Source organism: Myxocyprinus asiaticus, chromosome 24, assembly GCF_019703515.2.
Source record: "Myxocyprinus asiaticus isolate MX2 ecotype Aquarium Trade chromosome 24, UBuf_Myxa_2, whole genome shotgun sequence".
Classification (NCBI taxonomy): Eukaryota; Metazoa; Chordata; class Actinopteri; order Cypriniformes; family Catostomidae; genus Myxocyprinus; species Myxocyprinus asiaticus.
This window is the reverse complement of record NC_059367.1, coordinates 44,101,498-44,126,041: the sequence shown is the minus strand read 5'-3', so window position 1 is coordinate 44,126,041 and position 24,544 is coordinate 44,101,498. Positions and strand designations below refer to the sequence as shown.

At 40.3% G+C, this 24,544-nt stretch overlaps 1 protein-coding gene across 1 annotated transcript in view; it reads right to left on the bottom strand.

The window, feature by feature from the left end:
• Positions 1-24,544, bottom strand: part of plxnd1 (plexin D1) — a 115,066-nt gene that overhangs the window by 32,645 nt on the left and 57,877 nt on the right. The window contains exons 13-21 of the mRNA XM_051653271.1: positions 21,605-21,750; positions 20,955-21,060; positions 14,098-14,237; positions 13,826-14,005; positions 11,564-11,648; positions 11,202-11,468; positions 8,465-8,614; positions 4,804-4,921; positions 1,713-1,820 (exon numbers count right to left, since the gene is read on the bottom strand). Coding sequence (XP_051509231.1) covers positions 1,713-1,820; positions 4,804-4,921; positions 8,465-8,614; positions 11,202-11,468; positions 11,564-11,648; positions 13,826-14,005; positions 14,098-14,237; positions 20,955-21,060; positions 21,605-21,750 — 1,300 coding nt within the window. The remainder of the gene's footprint in view (positions 1-1,712; positions 1,821-4,803; positions 4,922-8,464; positions 8,615-11,201; positions 11,469-11,563; positions 11,649-13,825; positions 14,006-14,097; positions 14,238-20,954; positions 21,061-21,604; positions 21,751-24,544) is intronic.

The following is a 24,544-nucleotide window of genomic DNA, read 5'->3' as shown; positions in this document are numbered from 1 at the left end:
ACAAAAGCTCATTAGAGTCAGGAGTTGGCAAACCTGGCATCCAATTAATGAAATGAGATTGGTGGTGTCGGCTAGAGCTACTTTGACTTATAAAAAGCACTCAAACATTTTGAGGTTGCTATTCACAAGAAGCATCTGCTGACGTGGACCATGCCTCGCAAAAAAAGAGATCTCAGAAGACCTACAATCAAGAACTGTTGCTTTGCATGAAGCTGGAAAGGGTTACAAAGTTATCTCGAAGAGCTTAGATATTCATCTGTCCACAGTTAGACAAATTATCTATAAATGGAGACGATTAAATATATGGCTACTCTCCCTAGAAGTGGCCGTCCAGCCAAGATGACTCAAAGGGCACACCGCAGAATGCTCAGTGAGGTACAAAAGAACCCAAGAGTGACGGCTAAAGACTTGAAGGAATCATTGGAACTGGTTAACATCTCTGTTCATGAGTCTACTATATGGAAAACATTAAACAGGCATGGTGTCCATGGCAGGACACAATGAAGGAAGCCACTGCTTTCCAACAAAAACATTGCTGCTCACCTGAAGTTTGCCAAAGATCACCTTGACACTCCACAACACTACTGGGAAAATGTTTTGTGGACTGATGAATCTAAGATTGAATTGTTTGGAAAGAACACGTAGCCCTACATATGGCGTAAAAAGGGCACCACATACAAACATGAAAACATCATATCAGCGGTGAAGTATGGTGGAGGGGGCATCATGATTTGGGGCTGCTTTGCTGCTTCAAGGCCTGGACTGCTTGCCATCATTGAGGGAAAAACAAATTCCCAAGTTTATCAAGATATCCTACAGGATAATGTCAGGGTGGCTGTGCACCAGCTGAAGCTCAGCAGAAGTTGGGTGATGCAGCAGGACAATGACCCTAAACACTGAAGTAAATCCACTACAGAATGGCTCCAAAAAAAGAAAATCCACCTTTTGGATTGTACCTGTCAGAGCCCAGACCTTAACCCAATAGAGATGCTGTGGAATGACCTCAAGAGAGCCATTCACACCAGACATCCTAAGAATATGGCTGAGCTGAAGCAGTTCTGTAAGGAAGAATGTTCCAAAATTCCTTCTGATCGTTGTGCAGGTCGAATCTGCAGCTACCGGAAACGCTTGGTTGAGGTTATTGCTGCCAAAGGTGAATCGACCAGTTAGTAAATCCAAGGGTTCACTTACTTTTTCCACAGCACTGTGAATGTTTAATGGGATGTGTTCAGTAAAGACATTCAAATTGTTTGTGTGATGTTATCTTAAGCACATTGTGTTTGTTTATACATGTGACTTTGATTAAGATGAGATCATGTTTTATTACCAATTAATGCAGAAAACCAGCTAATTCCAAAGGGCTCACATACTTTTTCTTGCCACTGTATATTTTGGTCTGTTCCACACACAAAGGTATTGAATGACTTCAGAAGACTTAGAATATATCGCACAAGTCAAACAGACTACTTTTATGGGGTGTGTTTTTGTACTTTTCAGAGTTTGACAGAAAAGAACAGTAGTGAAGCAGAAACGCTGTCTGTATACTGTGGGCAGTGTAGTGTACTAGCAGTGATTTATAACACACTGACCATTAGAGCATTCTCCTCCTGTCAGCCTCTCATGTGAATGTAAACACACACTCTTCATTTGTTCTTTAAGAGTGTGTGTGTGTGATATATAGATCCCTTTAGATCACTCGTAATAAAAATAACCTTTGCGTATCTCCTCTCTGATCTGTGACTCCATCTCCTCCATTTGTAACAAGGTCTTCTGCCAGTACCTCTCCGCCCTGCGACTCTTAGTGCAGTACACCACCAGTGCTACAAACACAAACACAGAGGTGGTGTTACTCATTTTTATTGCTCCCAGAAGATTGAGTATTTGCTCAAGTGGATACACACATAAGGTGGGGTCCAAAAGTCAGAGACCACGAGTGAAAATGCCCTTTTTACATTCTCTTCTAATTCAATACAATCAGAGCACAAGAGGTTTTTCATTACAAATTATGATCATAACAATAAAAACATTTATTTCGTACTTTTCCCATGCATTTTCTACATATACATTTCTAAGAGTTTTACGCCATAAATCAAACCACCCAACAGCCAGGTGAATCACAGTATTATAAAGTTTGATTTGAAGCAATATTAAGTTTAAAAAAAAAAAAACATTGTAGTTTTAAGATTGTAGTTCATTCCCTCATGAGAGAATTTAAGTACACAATTTCATGTAGCATTACAAATAGCCATGTTTCAATCCAAGTATTTAATATATGCAAAATATCAGTATATTGCAAATATTCGAATTTGCGAATAAGGCAGTGTTTCCATCCCACGTGTTCAAAATCATCACTTTTAAGTTTGTTGCAAAATATATATAAAAGTATAAAATTATGAACAAATATTTAAGTAGTTTGAGAGTGTTGGGAAAATTGATTCCATGTGAGTGGGTAGTGAGCTCATCGTTAGCAAATTCTGTTTCCATGATAACAGTAACTTCTCTGATTGGTGGATCTCTCTTTAGGATTATGGGTAGTGTAGTTTCACACCAGGAATTAAGCAATTAAACACCATTTTTTAAAGGGTTGAAATCACACTGACACATGGCCTCAACAGAAGCATATATCATCTTTTAACAACCTCAGAGCTCATGGTAGGACTGTGTTGACAGTTTTATACCAGGGGTTTTTAAACTGGGGTTCAGGTACTCCAAGTACCAAGGGGGAACTTGGGGGTTCGTGGAACATTTGAAAGAAAAAAGGAGATTTTACAAAATGTACATCAAAGTAAATTTGTTAACATAATTTTTTAATGCAGTTAACACATTTTCAGAATTTGACTTTATTATTTTCCAGATAATATTTTAATTGAATTAGCTAATTTGGATTAAGAACAATTACAATATATAATTAATTTAGCAAACAACATGTTATCTTTTTAATATCACACTTACCATTTTACTCACACAGTATAAAAGGGGTCTTTATGCATGAAAACACAGTTGCCTTTATTTTCAGCAAGGGTGTCCCTTACAAGGGGATCATCATATTTAAGGGGAACTTGGAATCAAAAAGTTTGAAAACCCCTTCATACATTATTTCAAAAAATCTATTTCTCTATGGAGGAAACAGTTGGGATTTGTATTTCTGGAACCGACTGTTAAGCTCTACATTTATTAAAAGTTGAACTGAAAAATCAATATGGAACTTTTATGACTTTAAAGAAAGCATGCACAATTGAGCTGGCATGAACAAAACCTGATGATCGTTTTATCCAGCATGATTTGACAATGTTCCAAAGAGCATCTTGTGTGCTTCAAAGGAAACAAGAAAATCTGATGGTATGTAATAGGGATGTCCCATGATCAGTTTCATTTGAATGATTTTGATTTGATTGAATTTGGAATTTGACATGCATCTTCTTTGATTCAAGTGCTTACACAATCCTTAAAATATCCAATCGACAAATCATCGAAAATGGCCTGCTGATAATAAGCTAATTTACATTTTGCTATCAACTTCAGAACCGAAAAGAGATCAAGATCCTCAAATTCCTTCAAGTTTTCAAATTAATCATTCACGTGGATTTCCATTTCAGCAAGAAAAATTCTCTACCTCTTTCAAGTCATCATTTTTATTTGTATGGCGCTTTTCAAACACACATCATTTCAAAGCAGCTTTACAGAAAATTATGCATATGAAAATGATCTTTGATGAAAAAAAAATAATAATAAAAAATACAATAAAAAATAAAAAAACAATTCAGTTTGGAATGTATCAACTATAGATGCTCTTGACAAAAATGTAATACATTTTTTTCATTTAATTGTTTAGAGCTAGGGCTGTCAATCGATTACAAATTTTAATCAAATTAATTACATGACATGCCGATTAATTAATCAAATTAATCGCAATTAATCACATACATCATTATTTGCTTAGAAAGGCCCCCAAATAAAGATAATTCATATAAATTCAAATATTTATAAAAATAATATGTAGGGCCTATAATTAATATATAATTAAATTCTGTTTAAAATAAATTGCATTATTTGGCAGATGAATAAAGCATTGATTAGATAATACAAAAAGTGGCTTAAGAATTCAATATATTGTTTTTTTAAATTCTCATATCATTGAACAAGCAATCAGTTGACATCATGCTGTTTTCCACAGAGTTTGTCAATGTGTCCAGTTCTCACAGTACACGTTTTTGCGTTCCGTCTTTGCTATTTTTAATTGTCACTCTATTTGCATGTGTGTGCCTCAGACCGACGCATTTGGAGTGTCTCACTGGTATTCAGCATCATAAACGCTGCATACGTACACGTCAGGGATCATGATTAATTGCGTACATTTTTTTAACGCGCTCTTTGTTATATAATTAATCGCACTAAATTAACGCGTTAAATCAGCAGCCCTATTTAGAACATATGAGCCAATTTGTTTTGGGATGTGGCCCATTATTGACTATTAATTGGCCAAACTTGACAAAACCTGGTACACATGGAAAACAGAACATTCTGAGCGCAAATGCCAAATTAAAAAAATTTCCAATGCTAGGGGGCGCTATAACTTAAGATAATCCTAATCGTGTCACCATAATCGAAGCAGTTGAAATTCGACACAATTACAACTGTGTCCACAGGATCAATTCTGTGAAATTTGACTACTTTGGTCATGTTTTCTTCACATGTTCTTCAACTCTGATAATTGACCTAGAAATTGTTCACAATCACAATACCATTTCTTTGTTTGACATTTTATGTGTGTGTATATATATAGATATATATATATATACATACCAACGGTGCAGAGCAACAGCAGCACACAGCACACGACGATGGACACAATGATGGCCAGTTCACTGCCTCCACCCATCTGCACCATCGCTATGACCTTCTGTAAATGACCCACTTTTACCTGAAACAAAACTCGATTATAGCTCGCAAAAGATCAAACTTATGTCTTACTATAGAACAAACATCATATATAAAAAGAAAATCATTTAGATTCCACAAACATAAACTCTCTATGAAAGTATGTGTGATAAATGCTCTGGATGCTTCTTTTGATCTGTGACCCAATTACACCTTGGACTTAATGCTGTTAGGAAGATATTTCAGTGAAATCAGTGAGATTTTCCACTGTTTGTTGACTCTGTTGAGATGTTCAGAGGTTTCTCTGCTCCATTCACTGTGTCATGTAGAGCTCATGCCATCAGGTGGCACTGACCAGCAGACTGAACGATGTTAAAAATAGATGTTTGTGTTTCATAATGAGACTAAACAAAGAAACGAGGAATTCCAGACATGAATACACACACGCACACACACGCTGATATCAGGGCAGTGCAGATGTGGCAGGCGCATGATTAACGTTTGTTTTCATGTTTGATGTTGAACTCATCCACCACGCCAAAGAAAGTTCCAGTGGCTCTTTATTCCTTCAGCAAACTCACTGTTTCAGTGGCTGGGAGCGCACAGAGAGAACAGGATACAGATACAGAAGAGATAAAATATCAGTGATGAGCGATGTCTTTAAATCAGTTCACTGTTACGCTGGTAGCGTGCTGTCCTCTGTGATTAACATGAGATAAGGGTGGAGTGTGTTTTGTGTGGACATTTCTAGTTGCAGCAACAGCACATAGAGGGATTGTTCTTGTGGGTAGTTGTGTAAATGTAGTCTAAACCTCTGTCCTACTTACTAAATGTGCATCCATTTCCTTAAAAGGGTAATTTACGCATTTTCCCAAGGCCCACTTTTCATGTTAGTATAGATTGTTTTTTTAGTGCCAAAAAATGACTATTTTCCACCCTCTCTCTGACCCAAACAGGCTGTTTTTTACTGCTGTGCCTTTAAGAGAAACAGTTAAGATCAGACTGAATTGATCAGGGATCTTATTAAAAACAAACTACAGCCACTTGTTTCTAGTGTTTGGATTCTTCAGAAGGATCTGCAGAGCGGTAGGTGCTACATACAGCCATGAACAGCACAAGATTTGACATACATTTTACACTTATGGTTATTTGTGCTGTTTAAGAATAATAGTATCTAACCTGCTTCCTCTTTGTTACCTCACTGTGAATGGATGGATCAAGATCCTGATCACCCTAAAGAACACAATATTCTGGTTCCGGAAGTAAAAATCCCATTAATTTTCTCCATACATGAGTTGATTTCATAAACCTTTAAAGACAGATGTACCGTGAGCTCTGAGGTTGTTAATCGATGGTATATATTAATTGTTTAAAAGTCATGTTTAATAGCGGAATTCCTGCTAAAGAACTACACTACCCATGATCCTGAAGGGAAACGATCCACCAGTCAGAGAATCACGGCCAACAAAGCATGCCAAACAAGCTCTGCAGCGACCTCCTACACCCATTATTTTGCCAAAAAACATATTGCTTCTATACTTATAATCAACAACTTTAATTCAATTGTTTCATATTTTTCCATCATTTTTTATTTGATTACGTCATTCGCAATGCTTCATGGGATTGTAGTTCATTCCCTCATTAAAGACGTTAAGTACACAGTCTTGTATCTTTGTCTGATTTTAAAATAGTTTTTTGCTTCAAATGAAAGTTTGTAATGTTGTGATTCACTTCTGAGCTGGTTGCTTTGGTTCAACTGTTTTATGATGGATTTTATGAAATCCCAATGGAAAAAATTCATAGGAAAAATACTTCCGGAACCAGGAAGGCTGTAAAAGTGGGCGGGCACTGTTGTACTCTCTAGGAGTTTTAGTCATGTAAATGTGGGCAATCATGTGTTTATGTATTTATCTGTCTGACATCACAAAGTTGTGGAAGTTCAGAATGAGTCATTGTTGCAGTTTAGTTTCAATAAATGCTCTTTTTGCACTGAGGAAGAGATTTTGAGCTCTAAAAGTTAGAGTATAGATCAAGGAAAATATGATTTGTCATCATATGACCATTTATATCTAGTAATGTATGTAATTCAGCAGTTATTTGCCGACATATCCATTGAGTGTGCACACTTTTCACAGAATTACTTTCTTCTAGCCAGAATGTTTTTAAAATGAATTTGGTTTTATAGTTTAATTTATATTGACGATTACACATAGCCAGTTATCCAATCTTTACTGTGCCTGTCAAATGAGTGATTTGGGTTTAAAATGACCCTCTCTGATTCATTGTTGGGTCATTATTTTAGTGATTCAAATAGAAATTTGAAGTGAAACTGAAAGAACTGCATGTGACTATCGGCATAAAGTCTGGTTCACGCAGCAGCTTATTTCAACCACGAACCTTCCACTTCCACAGGAAGAGACTGTCTGACTGACATGTAAAGCGAATAACCCGAGTATGTTTTGTTTTTACATGTAGTAGGCCGAGGTTTATCTGAATGATAACTAATGCCACAATAAAAGACCTTGGAAACTCTCAGTTCAAATAATGGCACAGACATTTCAGTCCGAGCATGAAAAAAGGTGTGCTACTAAGCCAACGTGCTACTAAGTGAATAAACAAAACTCTGAATGGATTTAAAAAATGTATATCATTAACCTGGCAAACTTTGGCAAATCCAGTGATTATTTAATTCATCCTCAAAAGCACTTAAAGGTGCTGTAAGTGATTTTTTCATGGAAAAGTATGCAAAAAATAAGTGTCGTAGGATATCTCACCGGTCTCTGTGACAGCTCTAAATTCTGTAAATAGCAAATAAAAATGTGTCCACGGACAATGACACTTTTGACCTGTCAATCATTTTGCATGCTCTCATAGTATTGTAGCTGCAGCGAATCAGTGAGCGCGTTTGCATGCACATTCTTACACTGATTGTGCTTAATAAGCCGACAATGCGTGTGGTCATGTAAACACAATAAACGGCATTTCTTTACAGGTGTAAGCTCATAAAAGGCATAAGAAACTGGTCGACATTTTGCTGATTTCACGTGGCACCTTTACCAGAGTTCTTACCGGCTGATCCAATGTGCGCACATGTTGAGTGCATTTCTCTTCATGGTTTTACATCAAAAGCAGAGAACAACGCGATTATTTCAAATCTCATGTAAACACAGTTTTCTTGCTTTGTCAGATTTTTAAAAAAAGCTGATTTTTGGGAGTAATCAGCATATTGATGTGCATGCAAACCTGCTCATTGAGGCTTACTGCCATTTTTAGGCCATGTTGTTCATAACAGTTGTCTGTTGAGGGTGCTACTTTGCTGCTGTTGTTTTAAACAACCGTTTCTGCATGATGTCTGTCGGTTGCGTAAGGTCAGCCATTCACATTAGAGCTTATATTTACATTTGCATTTAGTCTTTTAGCAGAAGCTTTTATCCAATGCGACTTACAAATTAGGAACATAGCAAGCAGTTTGTCATACAAAGTGCTTACTAGATCGAGAAAGTGTCTTCCAGTTTTGTGTCAGTGCGCAGACTGTGGGCGGTCTGTGGGACCTGAGACTACTCATGGTTGAATGTGTGTAACTCACAGTGACGGGCAGATCTCCAGTGCTGGCGCTCAGTGATCTGTTAATGGTGCAGTGGAAGAGATAGTCATTATGGAATGTTATGTCACAGAGATCCTGGCCTATCTTCACTGAGTACTCCTCCGGTGTCAAATCCAACTCGCTCGGCCCTTTCTGATCCACAAACAAAGAAAATACAGTTACCCTTTCACTTGCAAATACACAAACACACACAAATCAGTTATAAACACATACAGCAGAAACATCCTTTTGCATATCCTTAAATCCAGTATGCAAAACTAAACTTTGTGATGTGCACATTCGCAAACACACCTCACTGGAATTCAACCTTCCTTCCTTCCTCCCTGTATTCTTTAGGAGAGAATGAAAATAACACTCCCTGACTCTTCTGTGCCTGCTAGGAACTTCCTGTCTGCCACACAACACTGGACTTCATGTCCACATCCGTGTGTGTCAGGGCTGGGGAGGAACTAACTACCAGTAGTGATGCTATACTAACATAACTAAATTTTTCAGAAGGTGACAGCCAGGGACGTGCACATGGGGATGGCTACAGTGGCCCAAGCCACTGCCCCTTTGCCCTCCTGGCCTAAGGTGTCCCTCTGAATAGTTTCATTTGCAAATATTCATTTTGCAGACACTTTTTTTTCCACAGCATCAACGCAATTAATATATGATTAATAGAAAAGAGTATTTTCATATAAATACAAAAAACATCTTCGGCTGTCGCGTCTCTTGTTTTGCAGGGCAGCGGATAGGGCGTGACGGGGCGCTTGACACTTAAGCGGTCCAAATGCATCAAAAAATGTGCATTAATCTGTACTGACATATCCCAAATGTGTTAAAAACTTGCATTTGTTCATAAGGCGAACGATCAGATGGCAGAGCTAACATAAGCCTTTAAAAATTAATACTCTTGTTTTTTTGTTATTTAAACTTAAATGTAGGCTGTTTAATTACTACAATTGCTGCACAGCAAAATCATAAAGCTATAATATAAATGATAAAGAATGATAAAGTGAGCCCTTGTTGCTGATCTGAATATATAAAGCAAGCTGCCTTTTACAATTTACGTTGTATTAAAGTATACATAAATGTATACAGTCTATGTCAGTCATATAAAAATAACAGTGAAGACAGTGACAATAATGTTAAATAACACTAGGTCTGAATATCAGGCATCACATTATGCTGTGCATATTGTATATGTTCAAAGTGTGTGTCGGTGTTGCACACTGTTTATAGTTCCATGGCTTCACAAAAAAGAAGATCGAGACAGAAAGAATAAGAGCAGAGGGAGGCTGCTAAAGAGACTGTTTCTTTGCAAAGCTGGATTCAGAACACCAGCAAGCAAGCAGGTGAATCATGATGAAAATATATAGCAAAAGATCTTTCACATTGTGTCTACAGGAAAGTCATTTTTCCTCAAAATCATTTGGCATGGGAGGAAGTAATGTATAACTTTGCGTTTGAAATTAAAGAATATTTTAAGTTAAACTAATATTAATATTAGTATACAGAATAAGAAAATAAGTACAGATATATACATTATTCTGCATGAGTTATATATTTACAATAATAATATATACTGCATTTAGATAATACTATTGTTTATAACAATAAGTTAAAAATGTAAATCTGGGGATGCCCTTTTTCTCAGTTTGAGCCACTGCCCCTCAAAATGTCGAAAACTTAGGGGTAACAAGCTACTTTTTCCATTGAGTAGCAGTGTGGAGCGACAAAATCCTACATTGCTGTTTTAATTTCACACTGTATTGCGAGCAATCAAACACACTTGCCTAAACTAGCCTCTCCCATATGCAGCATTTTTAAACCAGTTCATATAAATGATTCACCTAATCATTCCTACACAGTCGTACTTGCATCTTAGGGTGTTTCTAGTTTTATTAGTTGTATTCAGTGTTAATGTACCTGTTCAAATGCTGTTTCATGTTGTCACACTCGTTGAGATCCTCATAGTTTGTGTGACAGATAAATACTGCTCTTACTGAATTATGAAAATCATTTGATAATTATATATTTATAACGATATCGCCCCCTTTAAGGGTTTAAATGTAGTAAGCTACTTTTTATTCATAACTTGTAGTGCACCTTTTCTAAAGGGTAGCTTAAATGATTCTAAGTTCAGACACGACACCCTGACACATAAAATCAGTTATCCAATCACCTCGCACACTCCAAGGCCCAAACTGATTGGTCCTTTAACATGTTATCTGTTAGCCAATCAACTTGTGTGCTCTTTTTTCTTTTTTTTTTTTTGTCTAACATTTAAATTGCTCAGTTGTTTGCAGTTAATAATTTTTTCTCTGAAACCTTCCTCCTCTCCAGCACCACCTGTCTAGATCTGCTTTAAGAGGATTGTATGTATGTCTAATTGTGCAGCAGCAGTGTAGCACATCTAGTCCACCAAGACCAAATCCTGTCAATTTGCCATAATAACACCCTACATTTATTCTGAGAGTAACAGAACTGTTGTTAAACTACTTTAAATTGTTAATAGGTTATAGCTTGGGAAGTTTCAGTGAGTGTATATTAGGTTACGTATGCACTGTAAGAAATTATTTTTCTAAGTCAGCATTTTTTGTCTTTTTTTCTAGTACAATGTCTTAACATCCGTAAAACAAGACACATTTACTTGAGAAACAAAATTGTGTAAGCACACAGATATTAAGACTTGTTTTCAGACAATATATCTTGATTATGATCAGCAGTCCCTCACATTGATGATGAGTATGAGTGGTTCTCCTGGATGATGTTTAATGAGTTTCTCTTTGTTTGCTGTGTAAAACTGCGGATCTTCCACATAGTCGAACCGGAAGTGATCAGCATGAGGCTCCTCATCTTCCTCCAGCACTTGTCCCGATGAAGATGAGCCGTCTCCTCTATAGAGCACATCATTGAGGTAGAAGTGAGCTGTGGTCTGCTGGGACTGGCTGGCAGCAGGAGACTCACACACGATCCGAGTCAATGACTCACAAGAGCAGTTCTGCAGAACACACGACAAACAACATCATCAAGACTCAATGCACAAGTGAAATAAAAACACTTTGATTTCATATAGATAAAAACAAGTGACTGTACCGTCTGTCCGATTCCAGACAACTCCATCATGACAGACTGCACCAGATTAAAACCATGTCCAGTGACTGAGATACTGCGACCACCACTACAACACACACAAAGCAGATGAGTACAATAATACTTTATCCCACAACGCAATGCTCTCAACTTGACCTTCTATTTCCAGTGTGACAAATGATCTGGATCTCATTTCAACTAAAATGTTTGTATCTCTTTCTTGAATCATTAATTGATCACACTGCCTAAAGATGTGACATTTTTACACAAAATTGCATTTAAAATGCAATTTTTACACACAAATAAGATAAGAAGTGCTGTAATAAGCTGTTGTATAAACACTAGGGGTGTAACGGTACATGTATTCGTCCCGAACCGTCATGGTACTGACATCACTGTTTGGTGCATGCAGTCAGACGAAGACTACATCTGAGTCAGTCACAGGCGATCCACACTTCAATCTAGAAGGGGGCGCGAGCGGTAATGCTAATTTTCTAACCGCCACAACATGAAAAAGAGCAGAAGAAGAAGAGACCGTCTATGCACCAACCCAAAACAAGGCTGCATGCTAGGTAGGATGCGTCCGAAGACTGTAGTATACTGAGTGTCCTCCTTTAAACAAATCTCATTTAAATGAGACAGCCTTCGTAGGACAAACGGAAACGGAACTTATCATGATTGCTATGACGTCACACCACACTTTAACAAGCGCGAGCGCTTTGAGTGACAAGGAAACAAAGTCCCTCTGGAAGGGAATGCATGAGGTACATTTTAGGAGATTTATAAAGATGTAAAGAGAAAAGAAAATAGATTTTATTAATACTTTATTTTAATTATATATATATATATATTAATATAATTCTACATATTATATACTCTGCACCCATCTACTGAGGCACTTCAACTTGGGAATTAACATTACTTGCGTTTGAACATCACATTTACGGGCAGATTGGCGTTATTCTTTTAGACATTTCTGTTGAAGCAAAGAATTGTGGGTTGTGAGTGCCCACGAAGGATCAATCTCATGCATCCTCTGAATTCCCATGAAAGAAGGGCGCATTCGAAGGCTGCATTCGAAGTGTCCTACTCGCTTTTCTGAAACAATACAGCCTCGATGACGTATGCGGCCGACATTTGCGACCTCCAGAGGACACATCCTTCCAAACGAGACACAGCCCAAGACTGGCTTCTCCTAACACACAAGTTTTATTTTTCATTATTCTATTTATTTTGTACTTTTATAACACGAGATGCTTTTCAGTTTTGAAGCTGATTGTGACCAAATACCTTTTGTTTTTTGTCAACCCTACAAAAAAATATGGCCCATGCAAGAGTGCATTCTGTTTACTGCTTAGTGCTTAATACACTAAAAGGAAGCTGTACTGTACCAACTACCTCAGGGTGGACTAAATGCCGCTAGGTGGAACAAACTGTAATTTGCACTACTGTCTGTTCAAAATAAATGAAAAGAAACCTAGCATTTGGGAATTTGTTGCTTTTTCCTGTTGTACCAAACTCATATCGAACCGTGACCCCAAAACCGAGGTACGTACCGAACCGTGACTTCTGTGTACCGTTACACCCCTAATAAACACCTTCACAATATAAACACCTTACAGAACTCAAATGCAAACCGGAGTTGAAGTTCAACTATTTCTGTAGACTCCGCGGCCTCTTTCTTCTCACAGTATAAAGTAATTTCAACGCAAGTCAACATTTCGTGTCCATTCATTTATTTATTTGGCATATAGTCATGTAATAAGCATGTACAGTATATGAACACCTTATAAAACTCGAATGCAATCTGGAGGTGGAGTTCAACTGTTTCTGTAGACTCTACAGTCTCTTTTTTCTCACATTATAGCTTAATTTCAACACATATCAATATTTCACTTCCATTTATTTATTTATTTTGCAAGTAGCCATGTAACAAGTGACTTCTTACCAAATAAAAATCAGTATTTATTGCAAAATAAACCCCTTCAGTGTGATACAAAACAAGTACTGATCTGTCAGAGTTTATTTTGCAATAACAATCAGCTGAATATATTATCTCTTACTTATTCCAGAGATGATAACTGGGTGTCACTCACTGATTTAATGCGCAGATAACATTGTGTTAGTATTCCTTTGCGAAAATTTTTTATATGGCCTTTTTAAATAGGGTGAAGTTTAAATGTGCGAACATTTTTGCTTGACTATTCTTTGTCTTTGTCTATTTTATTTTATTTTTTTACAGATTTTTGTGCTTTATTGTCTTACCTGAGGAAGCTTTTGTTAGGTTTAATGTTGTTGATTATAGGGTTTTTCTCGTATGTAAATGTAAAATTTGGTGAACCGCTGTGGCACGGCCTTCTGTCATACACCACACACACCGACACACTCTCTGAGACAGCGGGCACCACTGGCGGCATCACACACTTGATGACATCACTGGACTGCCTGCAAAATCATACAGGAAACACTGCTGTCATACTGCTGAACAGATATACAAGATGTGAAATCCATTTGCAACACCATACAGAAACACTCACATGAAGATTGTGCAGTTTTGGGTACTGTTGACCTTAACGTTAATAACAGATCCAGCATCCAGAAACTTGCCCCGTATGGTAAGTCTGGTTCCTCCAGCAAAGGGGCCCTGCTTGGGCGTGAACTCTAGAAGTGTGGGCTCCTGTGACGTGGGAGAAAGAAAATGTCCATGAGCACTTTAAAGTCAACGTGAAAGGACATTCACAATCCATTTTACTTCTGTAATGACGTACTTCCGGAAAAACAAAATGGCGGGCTTTATCTGTGGGGAATCGACTGGATGTTGAAAAATTGTGTTAAAAGGGTTGAAAAATAAGAGGTCTTGGTGACGTCTGTTGAAAACTTGTTTAAGTGGCGGAGCAAGTTATAACATTTTGAAAGTAAATGGGTCAATTTCTTAGTTCAAGCTCTTTTTTGAAATATGTTAGCTGGTTTCTAGTTGGTCCCAGATGGTGGTGACTTGGTTGAGTTAGTAGAGTATCTTGGTCAATCTGGTAGACAATTCTGGACCAGCAATAATCCAGGTTAATCACTTTAGCTAGAAACCAGTAAAATGTTCCAAAAAACAAACTTCACCACCTTCGCCGATATGACCTTTTTCCAGCAGGTTTCACCTTGACCAAGAGGGTCTTCTAGCTTTGCTAATCCTCCACCAGCTTTGCTTAGCCACCTAAACTAGCCTAGGTGTTTAAGACAACTCCCACGTCTTAAACAACCATTTCCACCTTAAGCTGGTAAGAACTGTTTATTTCAGTAGGCCACTTCACCAAAATGGTTTACCAACCCAGACAGGTAAACACCAGCTGGTAGTCAATTTGTTTAGCTACCTAAACTAGTCTGGAACAGCTAGAAACCAGTACCATGTTCCAAAAATGTCCTGGTTACTTGCATAACCTCCGTTCCCTGATGGAGGGAACGAGACGTTGTGTTGATGTAGTGACACTAGGGGTCACTCTTGGGAGCCCGAGACACCTCTGGTCTTTGATAAAAGGCCAATGAAAATTGGCGAGTGGTATTTGCATGCCACTCCCCTGGACATACGGGTATAAAAGGAGATGGCGTGCAACCACTCATTCAGGTTCTATGCTGAGGAGCCGAGACAAGGTCCGGCCATTTCAGCGGGTAGTTCAGCATTTTGGCAGGAGGGACACAAAGTCTCATTCCCTCCATCAGGAAACGGAGGTTACGCAAGTAACCATGACGTTCCCTATCTGTCACTCACTCGACGTTGTGTCGATGTAGTGACACTAGGGGTCCCTATACAAAACACCACAACTAGCTGAACTGTGTTACGTGAACTGGCGGTGTGTGACGGGGAGACTACTGTGTGCCTCGTAGCCAGGGCACCAGACTGACATGTAACCTCCCCCAACACTGTTATAAGTGTAGAACAGTCCTTCGGGGACAAGTCAACTGCCCAAAAGATAGAGACAGGCTAGCCCAGTCATGGCCTCTTATCCTCTTTTTTTTCTCCAAAAAAAAGAGTTAACCGACCAGGTCTACGTCAGGGGGGTGTTCCTCCCAAGGGGAAGACACCGCGGAGACCACACCCCATCCAACAGCCGCCCCTCCAACCTCTGCTGCAGGAAGGAAAGCACCGATCCGACTGCACATCTCTGGGGGTCTTCGCATCGGGAAGAACACCATTTAGCGAACAGACGCCACTTCAAGGCTTACAGGTGCCTCGTAGAGGGGGCCCTAGCCTGAGTGATCGTATCCTGAGTAGGCCGCTTAAGTCTTCCACGTCCCGTCCAGGGGCCAGACATGGAGATTCCAGAGGTCTGGTCACGGGTGCCAGATGGTGCCCCGCCCCTGAGAAAGAAGGTCCTTCATCAGGGGAATTTGCGGGGGGGGGGGCTGTCACGAGGAGCATGAGGTCCCAAAACCAGTAGGCTCACTGGGGGAAATGCATATTTGCAAAGCCCAGGGGGCCAGCTGTGTGCCAGCACATCTATACCAAGAGGTGCCTCGCTTAGGGCGTACCAGAGCAGGCAGTGGGAGGAATCTTGGGAAGCAAACAGGTCTACCTGTGCCTGCCCGAATCGACTCCAAATCAGCTGGACCACCTGAGGGTGGAGTCTCCACTCTCCCCTGAGAGTAACCTGCCGTGACAGCGCATCCGCTGCAGTGTTGAGGTCGCCCGGGATGTGAGTGGCTCGCAGTGACTTGAGGTGATGCTGACTCTAGAGGAGGAGACGGCGGGCGAGTTGTGACACACAACAGGAACATAGACCGCCTTGACGGTTGATATATGCTACCGTTGCCATGTTGTCTGTCCGAACTAACACATGCTTGCCCTGGATCAACAGCTGAAACCTCCGCAGGGTGAGCAGAATTGCCAGTAACTCGAGGCAGTTGATGAGCCAACGTAGCCGCGGGCCCGTCCAGGAGCCAGCAGCTGCATGTCCGTTGCATACAACGCCCCAGCCCATTTTGGAGGCGTCTGTCGTAACCAGACGCACCTGGAGACCTGCTCTAGGGGAACGCCTGCCCATAGAAATGTGAGGTCGGTCCAAGGGCCGAAGAGGCGATGAGAGACCAGTGTGATGGCCACGCGATGTGTCCCGTGGCGCCATGCCCATCTCGGGACTCGAGTCTGGAGCCAGTGCTGAAGTGGTCTCATATGCATCAACCCGAGCGGAGTGGCCACCGCTGAGGATGCCATATGCTCCAGGAGCCTCTGAAACAGTTTCAGTGGAACCGCTGTCTTCAGCACCGACTGTGCGTGCTCGTTCCTGAGGCGCGCTGTCAACGAGACTGAGTCCAACTCCAAGCCAAGAAAAGAGATGCTCTGAATCGGGAGGAGCTTGCTCTTTGAGTGGAGAAGCCCAGTTGACCCGAAACCCTAGTCGGCTGAGGTGCGAGAGCACCAGGTCCCTGTGTGCACACAACACATCCCGAGAGTGAGCTAGGATTAGCCAATCATCGAGATAGTTGAGGATGCGAATCCCTTAACGGGGCAAGGGCTGCCTCTGCGACCTTCGTGAAGACGCGAGGGGACAAGGACAGGCCGAAAGGGAGGACCTTATACTGATACGCCCGACCCTCGAATGCAAACCACAGGAAGGGTCTGTGTCGAGGTAGAGTCGAGACATGGAAGTACGCATCCTTCAGATATACCACCGTGAACCAATCTTGATGCCGGACGCTCGTTAGAATGTGTTTTTGCGTCAGCATCTTGTATGGGAGTCTGTATAAGGCCCAGTTCAGTACTCACAGGTCCAAGATTGGCCGCAACCTACTGCCTTTCTTCGGTACAATGAAGTAGGGGCTGTAAAACCCCTTATTCATCTCGGCCGGAGGGACAGGCTCTATCGCACCCTTCTGTAGGAGGGTAGCGATTTCTGTGCGCAAGGTAGCGGCGTTCTTGCCCTTCCCCGAGGTGAAGTGGATGCCGCTGAACCTGGGCTGATGCCTGGCGAACTGAATAGTGGAATGGTGGACAGTGGTCATGATGACGGCCGTGCGCACCGGGTATGTGACCCAGGGAACAAGGAAACCGCTCTTGCTGAACTCTTGGGTACCACAGCCACTTGGGCATGCGGAGAAATTAAATGAAAAGGTAACAAAAGATTCTCCTCCCGGCCCTCCACCGGGGGATGGAGTGGTCTGCTTACCAGCTCCAGAGCAGCGGATTTCGTTGTCCCTGGTTCGCCCGTCTCAGGGGCGCTTCGAAGCCTTTCGCGGGTTCTTGGCGGTCGGCCGTGAGACTGGTGGCATGGGCTGCGGCAGATCCGGTGCAGTCACCGCAGGGGGATGCTCTTGGCGACAAGCAGACGGGGTGTGGGATCTTGAGCAGCACCGGGGCAGGACGTGCCGGATAGCCTCCGTCTGCTGCTTCACCGCTGAGAACTGCTGGGCAAAGTCCTCAACGGTGTCGCCGAACAGGCCAACCTAGGAAATGGGGGTGCCAAGGAACTGTGCCTTGTCGGCCTCTCCTATCTCGACCAGGCTGAGCCAAAGTTGGCGCTCCTGGACCACCAAGGTGGACATCGCCCACCTGAGAGACCACGCTGTGATCTTCGTCACGAGAGCGAGGTTGGTCGCCGAGCGCAGCTCCTGCATCAATCCTGGGGCGGAACTACCCTCGTGCAGTTCCTTTAGTGCCTTGGCTTGGTGGACTTGCAGGAGAGCCATGGCATGCAGGGCGGAGGTGGCTTGTCCAGCGGCACTGTAGGCTTTGGCCGTCAGGGACGACGTAACCTACAGGCCTTGGACGGGAGCTTTGGGTGGCCTGCACCAGGTGGCGGCGCTTTGCGGGCATAACATACTCTTTTATTTCTGCCGAAGCTCCCAGGGGCATTCTCTGCAGTGCACCAGTGCAGAGAATGGAGAAGCCGCTGAAATGTGCCGTCAGATCCAGCAGAAGTGAATGAACAGCCGTGGGAATTTAGCTCAGTGAGCATCGACCGTTCGGCTCTGAAGAGAAAATCTGAATGAGTGGTTGCATACCAGCTCCTTTTATACCCGTATGTTCGGGGTAGTGGTATGCAAATACCACTCGCCAATTTTCATTGGCCTTTTATCAAAGACCAGAGGTGTTTCGGGCTCCCAAGAGTGACCCCTAGTGTCACTACATCGACACAACGTCGAGTGAGTGACAGATAGGGAACCAGCTTTACCACCATCACCCAGTTTGACCTGTTTTTTCCAGCAGGTTTTTACCATGACCAAGATGGTCTACTAGCTTTTCCAGGTCTCCATGAGCTAGAAGTCCAGCTGGCTAACCACTCAAACCAGCTTAGACAAGCTAAAAACCAGAATCATGTTCTTAAAATGAGCTTGACCACCATAAGCCAGTATGATAATTTTTTTTACAGTATGGTGTACTAGCTTTGCCAGGTTTCCACCAGCTAATAGCCACCTAAACCATCCTGGGCCAGCAAGAAACCAACTACCATGTTCTTAACAACCGCTTACACCTTAAGCTGGTAAGACCTGGTTATGACCAAAATGGTTTACCAACCCAGAAAAGTCATTAAAAGCTGGTATTAGGTTATAGACACCTAAACCAGATTTGACCAGCTAGAAATCAACTATAATGTTCTAAAAACCCATTTACTCAGTTTTTAGGTGGATTTTTCAAATTCAGTAAAGTATTTTAATATTTAGAAAGTCTCAAACTGTGTTGTTACAACATTTTACATTTATGCATTTGGCAGACACTTTTATACAAAGCAACTTACAGTGCACTTATTACAGGGACAATCCCCCTGGAGCAACATGGAGTTAAGTGCCTTGCTCAAGGACACAACAGTGGTGGCTGTGGGGATCAAACCAACAACCTTCTACTTACCAGTTCAGTGCTTTAGTCCACTACGCTACCACCACCGCACCACAGGAAACTGTCTGTGTGTGTGTTTATAGCATCATTGATCAAATAAAAAGATTAAGTATTATAAATAGTTTAAACTACGCTGTCACTCAACAGTAATGCAGCATGTAGAGTGAATTGTAGCGCTACAGATATGCAAATATAGCACACATTTTCGTTTGAGTTTGCTCTGCGACATTCCTAACACCCTCCACAGAAACACACACACAAACGACATGACATCAAATCCTGTGTGTGTATGAGGAGGTTAAAGATTAGCTGAGGGTCAAGGAGAGGATATTAAAGTGAGTGTGTGTGTGTGTGTGTGTGTGTGTGTGTGTGTGTAGGGCAGATGTTTCCTGTGCTGTGGGAGTGGGTTAAAAGTTTAAGGAAGGAGGTTTTGGAGGAGTCCACATCCACATCTCCTCCTCCTCAGGGAATGGTCATTCCTCCCTCTCATTTCTGAGCCCCTTTTCATGTCCAAAATCTGTCCTCAGCAGTTCTGAGATTTTGGTGGGTTTGAGAGCTTTGTGTTGTGTTTGATCACAGGCATGACCCATGGTGCACTTTCTACTCATTCTGGCCAAGGAATTTCCATGATTTTTCACATAATTTTTCAGTCGTTTGTGCGATAAGAATTATTGCATAGAAAAAATAAATAAAATAAAATAAATAAATCACTAGAAATTTCCATGACTTTTTAAGTCATGTTGGACCTGAAAAAAACGCGTCTCGAAACCGAACTATCCACTCAACAACCGGAGCAAGCGCCATTGGAACCCATGATGAGAAAACCGTAAATGTTCACGTTCGCTAACAAAAAACCATGCAAGTCCAATTAAAATATGGAACAGTTCACTAACAGATGTGTAATGACAGAATTCTATTTATGGTGCTAAAGGTGACTAATTATGTTATTTTCCATTCATTTTTTAAGATTGTTTATGAGAAAAAGAGTTTTTCCATGCTCTTGAAAATGGAATTTTTTTGGAGATATGGGCTTTTCATCAGTTACTAAAGGCTAATTGAACCCTTAATAAGTGTTTTGTAAGACACTCTTTAGAGCTAAAAGACTAATTAGTGATCAGATTAGTCATTAGTACCAAATAACACAGACATATAAAACACAAACAACAACATGAGTTATTCTTAAATCTGTGTGAAAAAGCAGGACATTATATGACAACATCAGTTCAGAAATGCCCTTTCCTCTCAGACGAAGCTGGATTCATCAATGCTGACACAAGTTAAGGTCACAATGATCTACAGTGTGTGTTGTCATTTCTGCTAATCAGACACCTCAGTTGCCACATGCACCAACAAACAGCATTTGGTGAGAGCTCTTTAAATGTTCTTCTATCACACAAATGTTTATGTGTAAATATCAGTCAGCACACACTGACAGGCTGATGTGAGGTGGGTCTGAAGCCCAATAAAGGGTGTGATGGAAAAATAAAACTAGACATTCCATGAGGGGGTGAATGCAAGAGAAGTGAACAGACTAAAAATGGACTGGAGGTCAAGGAGAGAAAAGTTTGTACTTACCACAAAAGAAAACATTTCCTTTGAAACGCCCACTGTGTTACCATCTACAATCACCGTAACATGATCACTGATCTTCTCCCATGATGCACCGGTCTCACAAACCAACCTATTACAACACACACACACATCCAATTAACAGTTTAGTAAATAGTGTTTATCACAAGGGAAATGTTAGAAAATCTCATTAAGTGTTTTAACCAAACCTGTAGGCTACTATATTGTGCTTTTGTACTTAAAGTGCTGATGTTTTTCAGACCATCATTTAACTGAGTCTCTCTTCCAGAATGACATATGCAATGCAATGTAATTTTATGTCATGAATCACTGGTGTTTTTGGAATCACAATGGTAAAAAACAATTATCAAGCACTCAAATGCTATATGTTTGACAAAATTCTGACTGCTTCTGACTGAAAACACGACAGACCCCCCCCCCCCCACGCTAACATACAGGGATGATTCTGTATTATAAGGGATGGTTAGCAACCCCAAACACTACAGTGCTCATCGGTGGAAAATGTAGCTCGTTACTGGAAAAGCGACACTATTGTGAAAATAGCTGAACTACTGTAATGCTACTGAAAAACGTAGTTAAGTTAGAAGCATCACTATTCTTAGTTAGTTACTCCCCCAACACTGTTGTGTACTTACCTGACTGAAACAGTGTAGAATTTGGGCAGTATTTTACAGGGTACATCCCCAATGGACACGTTCACATGATCAGCACTGTGTCCGAGATTCCTGCCCTGTACTGTGATCAGAGTTCCTCCCATCAATGGCCCTCTGAGCGGCTCAATCTACACAGCAACAGAAAAAGAGTTAAAACGTGTTAAACCATTGAGCATGATTTAGTTAAACAGACACTGATGACATTCAGAACAGGTAAATGAACTAGAGGTAGACCGATATATCTTGCTTTTTGGAATTATCAGTTATCTGCAAAAATCTAACTTACGCGATAGTTGCCGATATTTTTTTCTTTCTTTCTCTGTTCCTCTACAGTTCGAATGACTTAATTCTGCAGTATAACAGCCACCTTACTGACGTCTTATGGGGGTCTGCTATGTTTAAATCTTTTATCATTGACAATATTCATCCATATTTTTATCTACACTTGAATGCATATTGTGTTTTTATTTTTTATTATATAATCAAGTGTTCTAAATTGAAGTGAGGGCATGCAAAAAAAAAAAAAAAAAAATCGTTATTTAAGTGTAAATAGCAACAAAAAGCATCTTCTTTGCACTAAGTGCAAATAGTGTTAGATACTATTTACACTCCTAATGAAATACTAACATACAGTATCACTACAGTTCATTTATTGTGTTTATTTAGAGTCCCACAGACACCTTACACAACCCCTACCCCTAACCTTACCTTACAAAAATTTACCATGGTTTTACTACAGTAACCATAGTATCACCATTGTATTTTGTAGTAAAATCATAGTAACCACAAAATAAAACATGGTTACTCTATAATAACCATATTATTGTAGTAACACCATGGTTAATTGCATTAAAGCTATGGCTTCCAACAAAAAACATGGTTACTACAACATTACTATGGTAAAACCATAGTTAATGTTACCCTGATCAAACCTTTCTCTCAACTCCCCGAATGTTACTGTGACCAAATCACTGCTGACTTCTGGATAAAGCTGTTGTGCATTCAGAAAAATCTAAACAATTTGGCTAATAGGTTATCTATGGTATTTTTGAACTGCCCCCATAACACAACAGTGCATGTAATTATCGCAGTATACCGTGCAACCAAATACATGTACATGTCTACAGCAAACACAGAGATACAAGAGGAGAGATACAAAACAGTGAAGCATTCTAGTGATTAAATACACTGTTGGAAAACTGCTTATCTAATCAGATTACCGCTAGATGACAGGAACTAACTGTTGGTAATGTGCAGTATATACGACACAGTGAAGTTTTAACCAGAACTTTACAACAAGCTCATATGCGGCGATACTAAGTGGGCAGCTCATCACATAGTTTATTTTTCAATCCTGGTGGTACGGTTAACATAGACCAAACATGGTTAAAATGTTTACATGTTCATTATGGTTTGAATGTTTGAGTTACTCAAGGTCACATGCACGAGTTCACACCGAGCGACTCATAAACAATATATCTGCCTAAACACACTCACACTCACATCATGTTCCCAGTGTATACCTTTATCATTAAACATACATATGCCATTTAAAACAAACAAACAAAAAAAAACAACAATCCAATGTGGTTGTGGTGGAGATCTAGCAGTGGTTTAACAGTGGAGATTTTGACTAGTAATCCAAAGGTGTTTCAAACCAAGAGGTGACTCATGAACTGAAGAGTTCACAAGTGTTCACATGAAATGCATTCGAGACACGTTACTATCAAGTTTAAACAGCAATGTGTCTCGCCTGATCACTTGTGGTCAGATCACCTGAGATAGATGTTAATACAAGCCTGTAAACTGAGCCTCAGATCTTCAGATAATAAAGAAATCTGGAAAGTGCATTGAAAAGTTATGTGCTTCAACACAAACATAGCACTGCATATCAAAGATACCATTTTTTAAACCCCAAAAGTGTAGTGTAAAAAAACCCAAAAACAACATCTGCAAAATTAAAACCTGTAAAACACACACACCATCTGAAGTCCTGCAAACACACTCACAAGTTGATAATTATCGCTCTGGGTGTAATGAGTTCAGTTTGGTTCCCAGTGCACATCATTTTACCCGCTATTATCTTCATTTACACCCCGAACTGATGTGAGAACATGTGAATGGAGGACAGAAATCACAGGTTGCTTTTTAAACAATCTATTTCAGATGATAAGCGTCTTGTAATTCAAGGATGTTCACTGTTACAGCCTAGAAGATTTGCCTAGACAAGTTCAACTCTTTCTTAAGATTATCTATCACCAACAGCATTGTACAATTGGCACCTATTTATCTTGAAGGACTAGTTTTCCATAAAATAAATAAATAAATAAATAAATAAATAAATAAAACTGTCATAATTTACTCACCCTCATGTTGTTTAAAACCCATATAACATTCTGTCAGTCCAAACTCTGGTGTTTCCTGGTACAAAGTCAAACAGGTTTGGACAACCTGGTCTCACAGAATTATGTTACTATACCTACATTTCTGCGAAATGATTTTTACGAGGGTCGTTGAACATATTGCAACAGTTTCCTGGTGAAATGAACACCAGAGGCGCAACAACAACAATGACTTTTATTCACTTTCACTCAAATCAAGAGTAAAACTGTTCCCCCTGTTCCTCACTCAATGTTATCTTATGACATATGAACACTTTTACTATAGCGCATGACTCATTTGAATGTTTGCATTACATAATCAATTACATTTACAAGCTTGTGATTAAATTGTGCAGTAGCTCAGCTGATAGAGCGTTGCACTTGTGATGTAAAGGAGCAGGGTATGAGTCCTGAAGAGCACACAAGTCCACATGTGAGCCCAAAGTGTCATAGAAGCAACACAAAATGACGTGGTTTCTTCAATAATTGCATCTTTAATATCACAATTGCTTTCTGACACTATTGGTTACGTTTAGGTTTA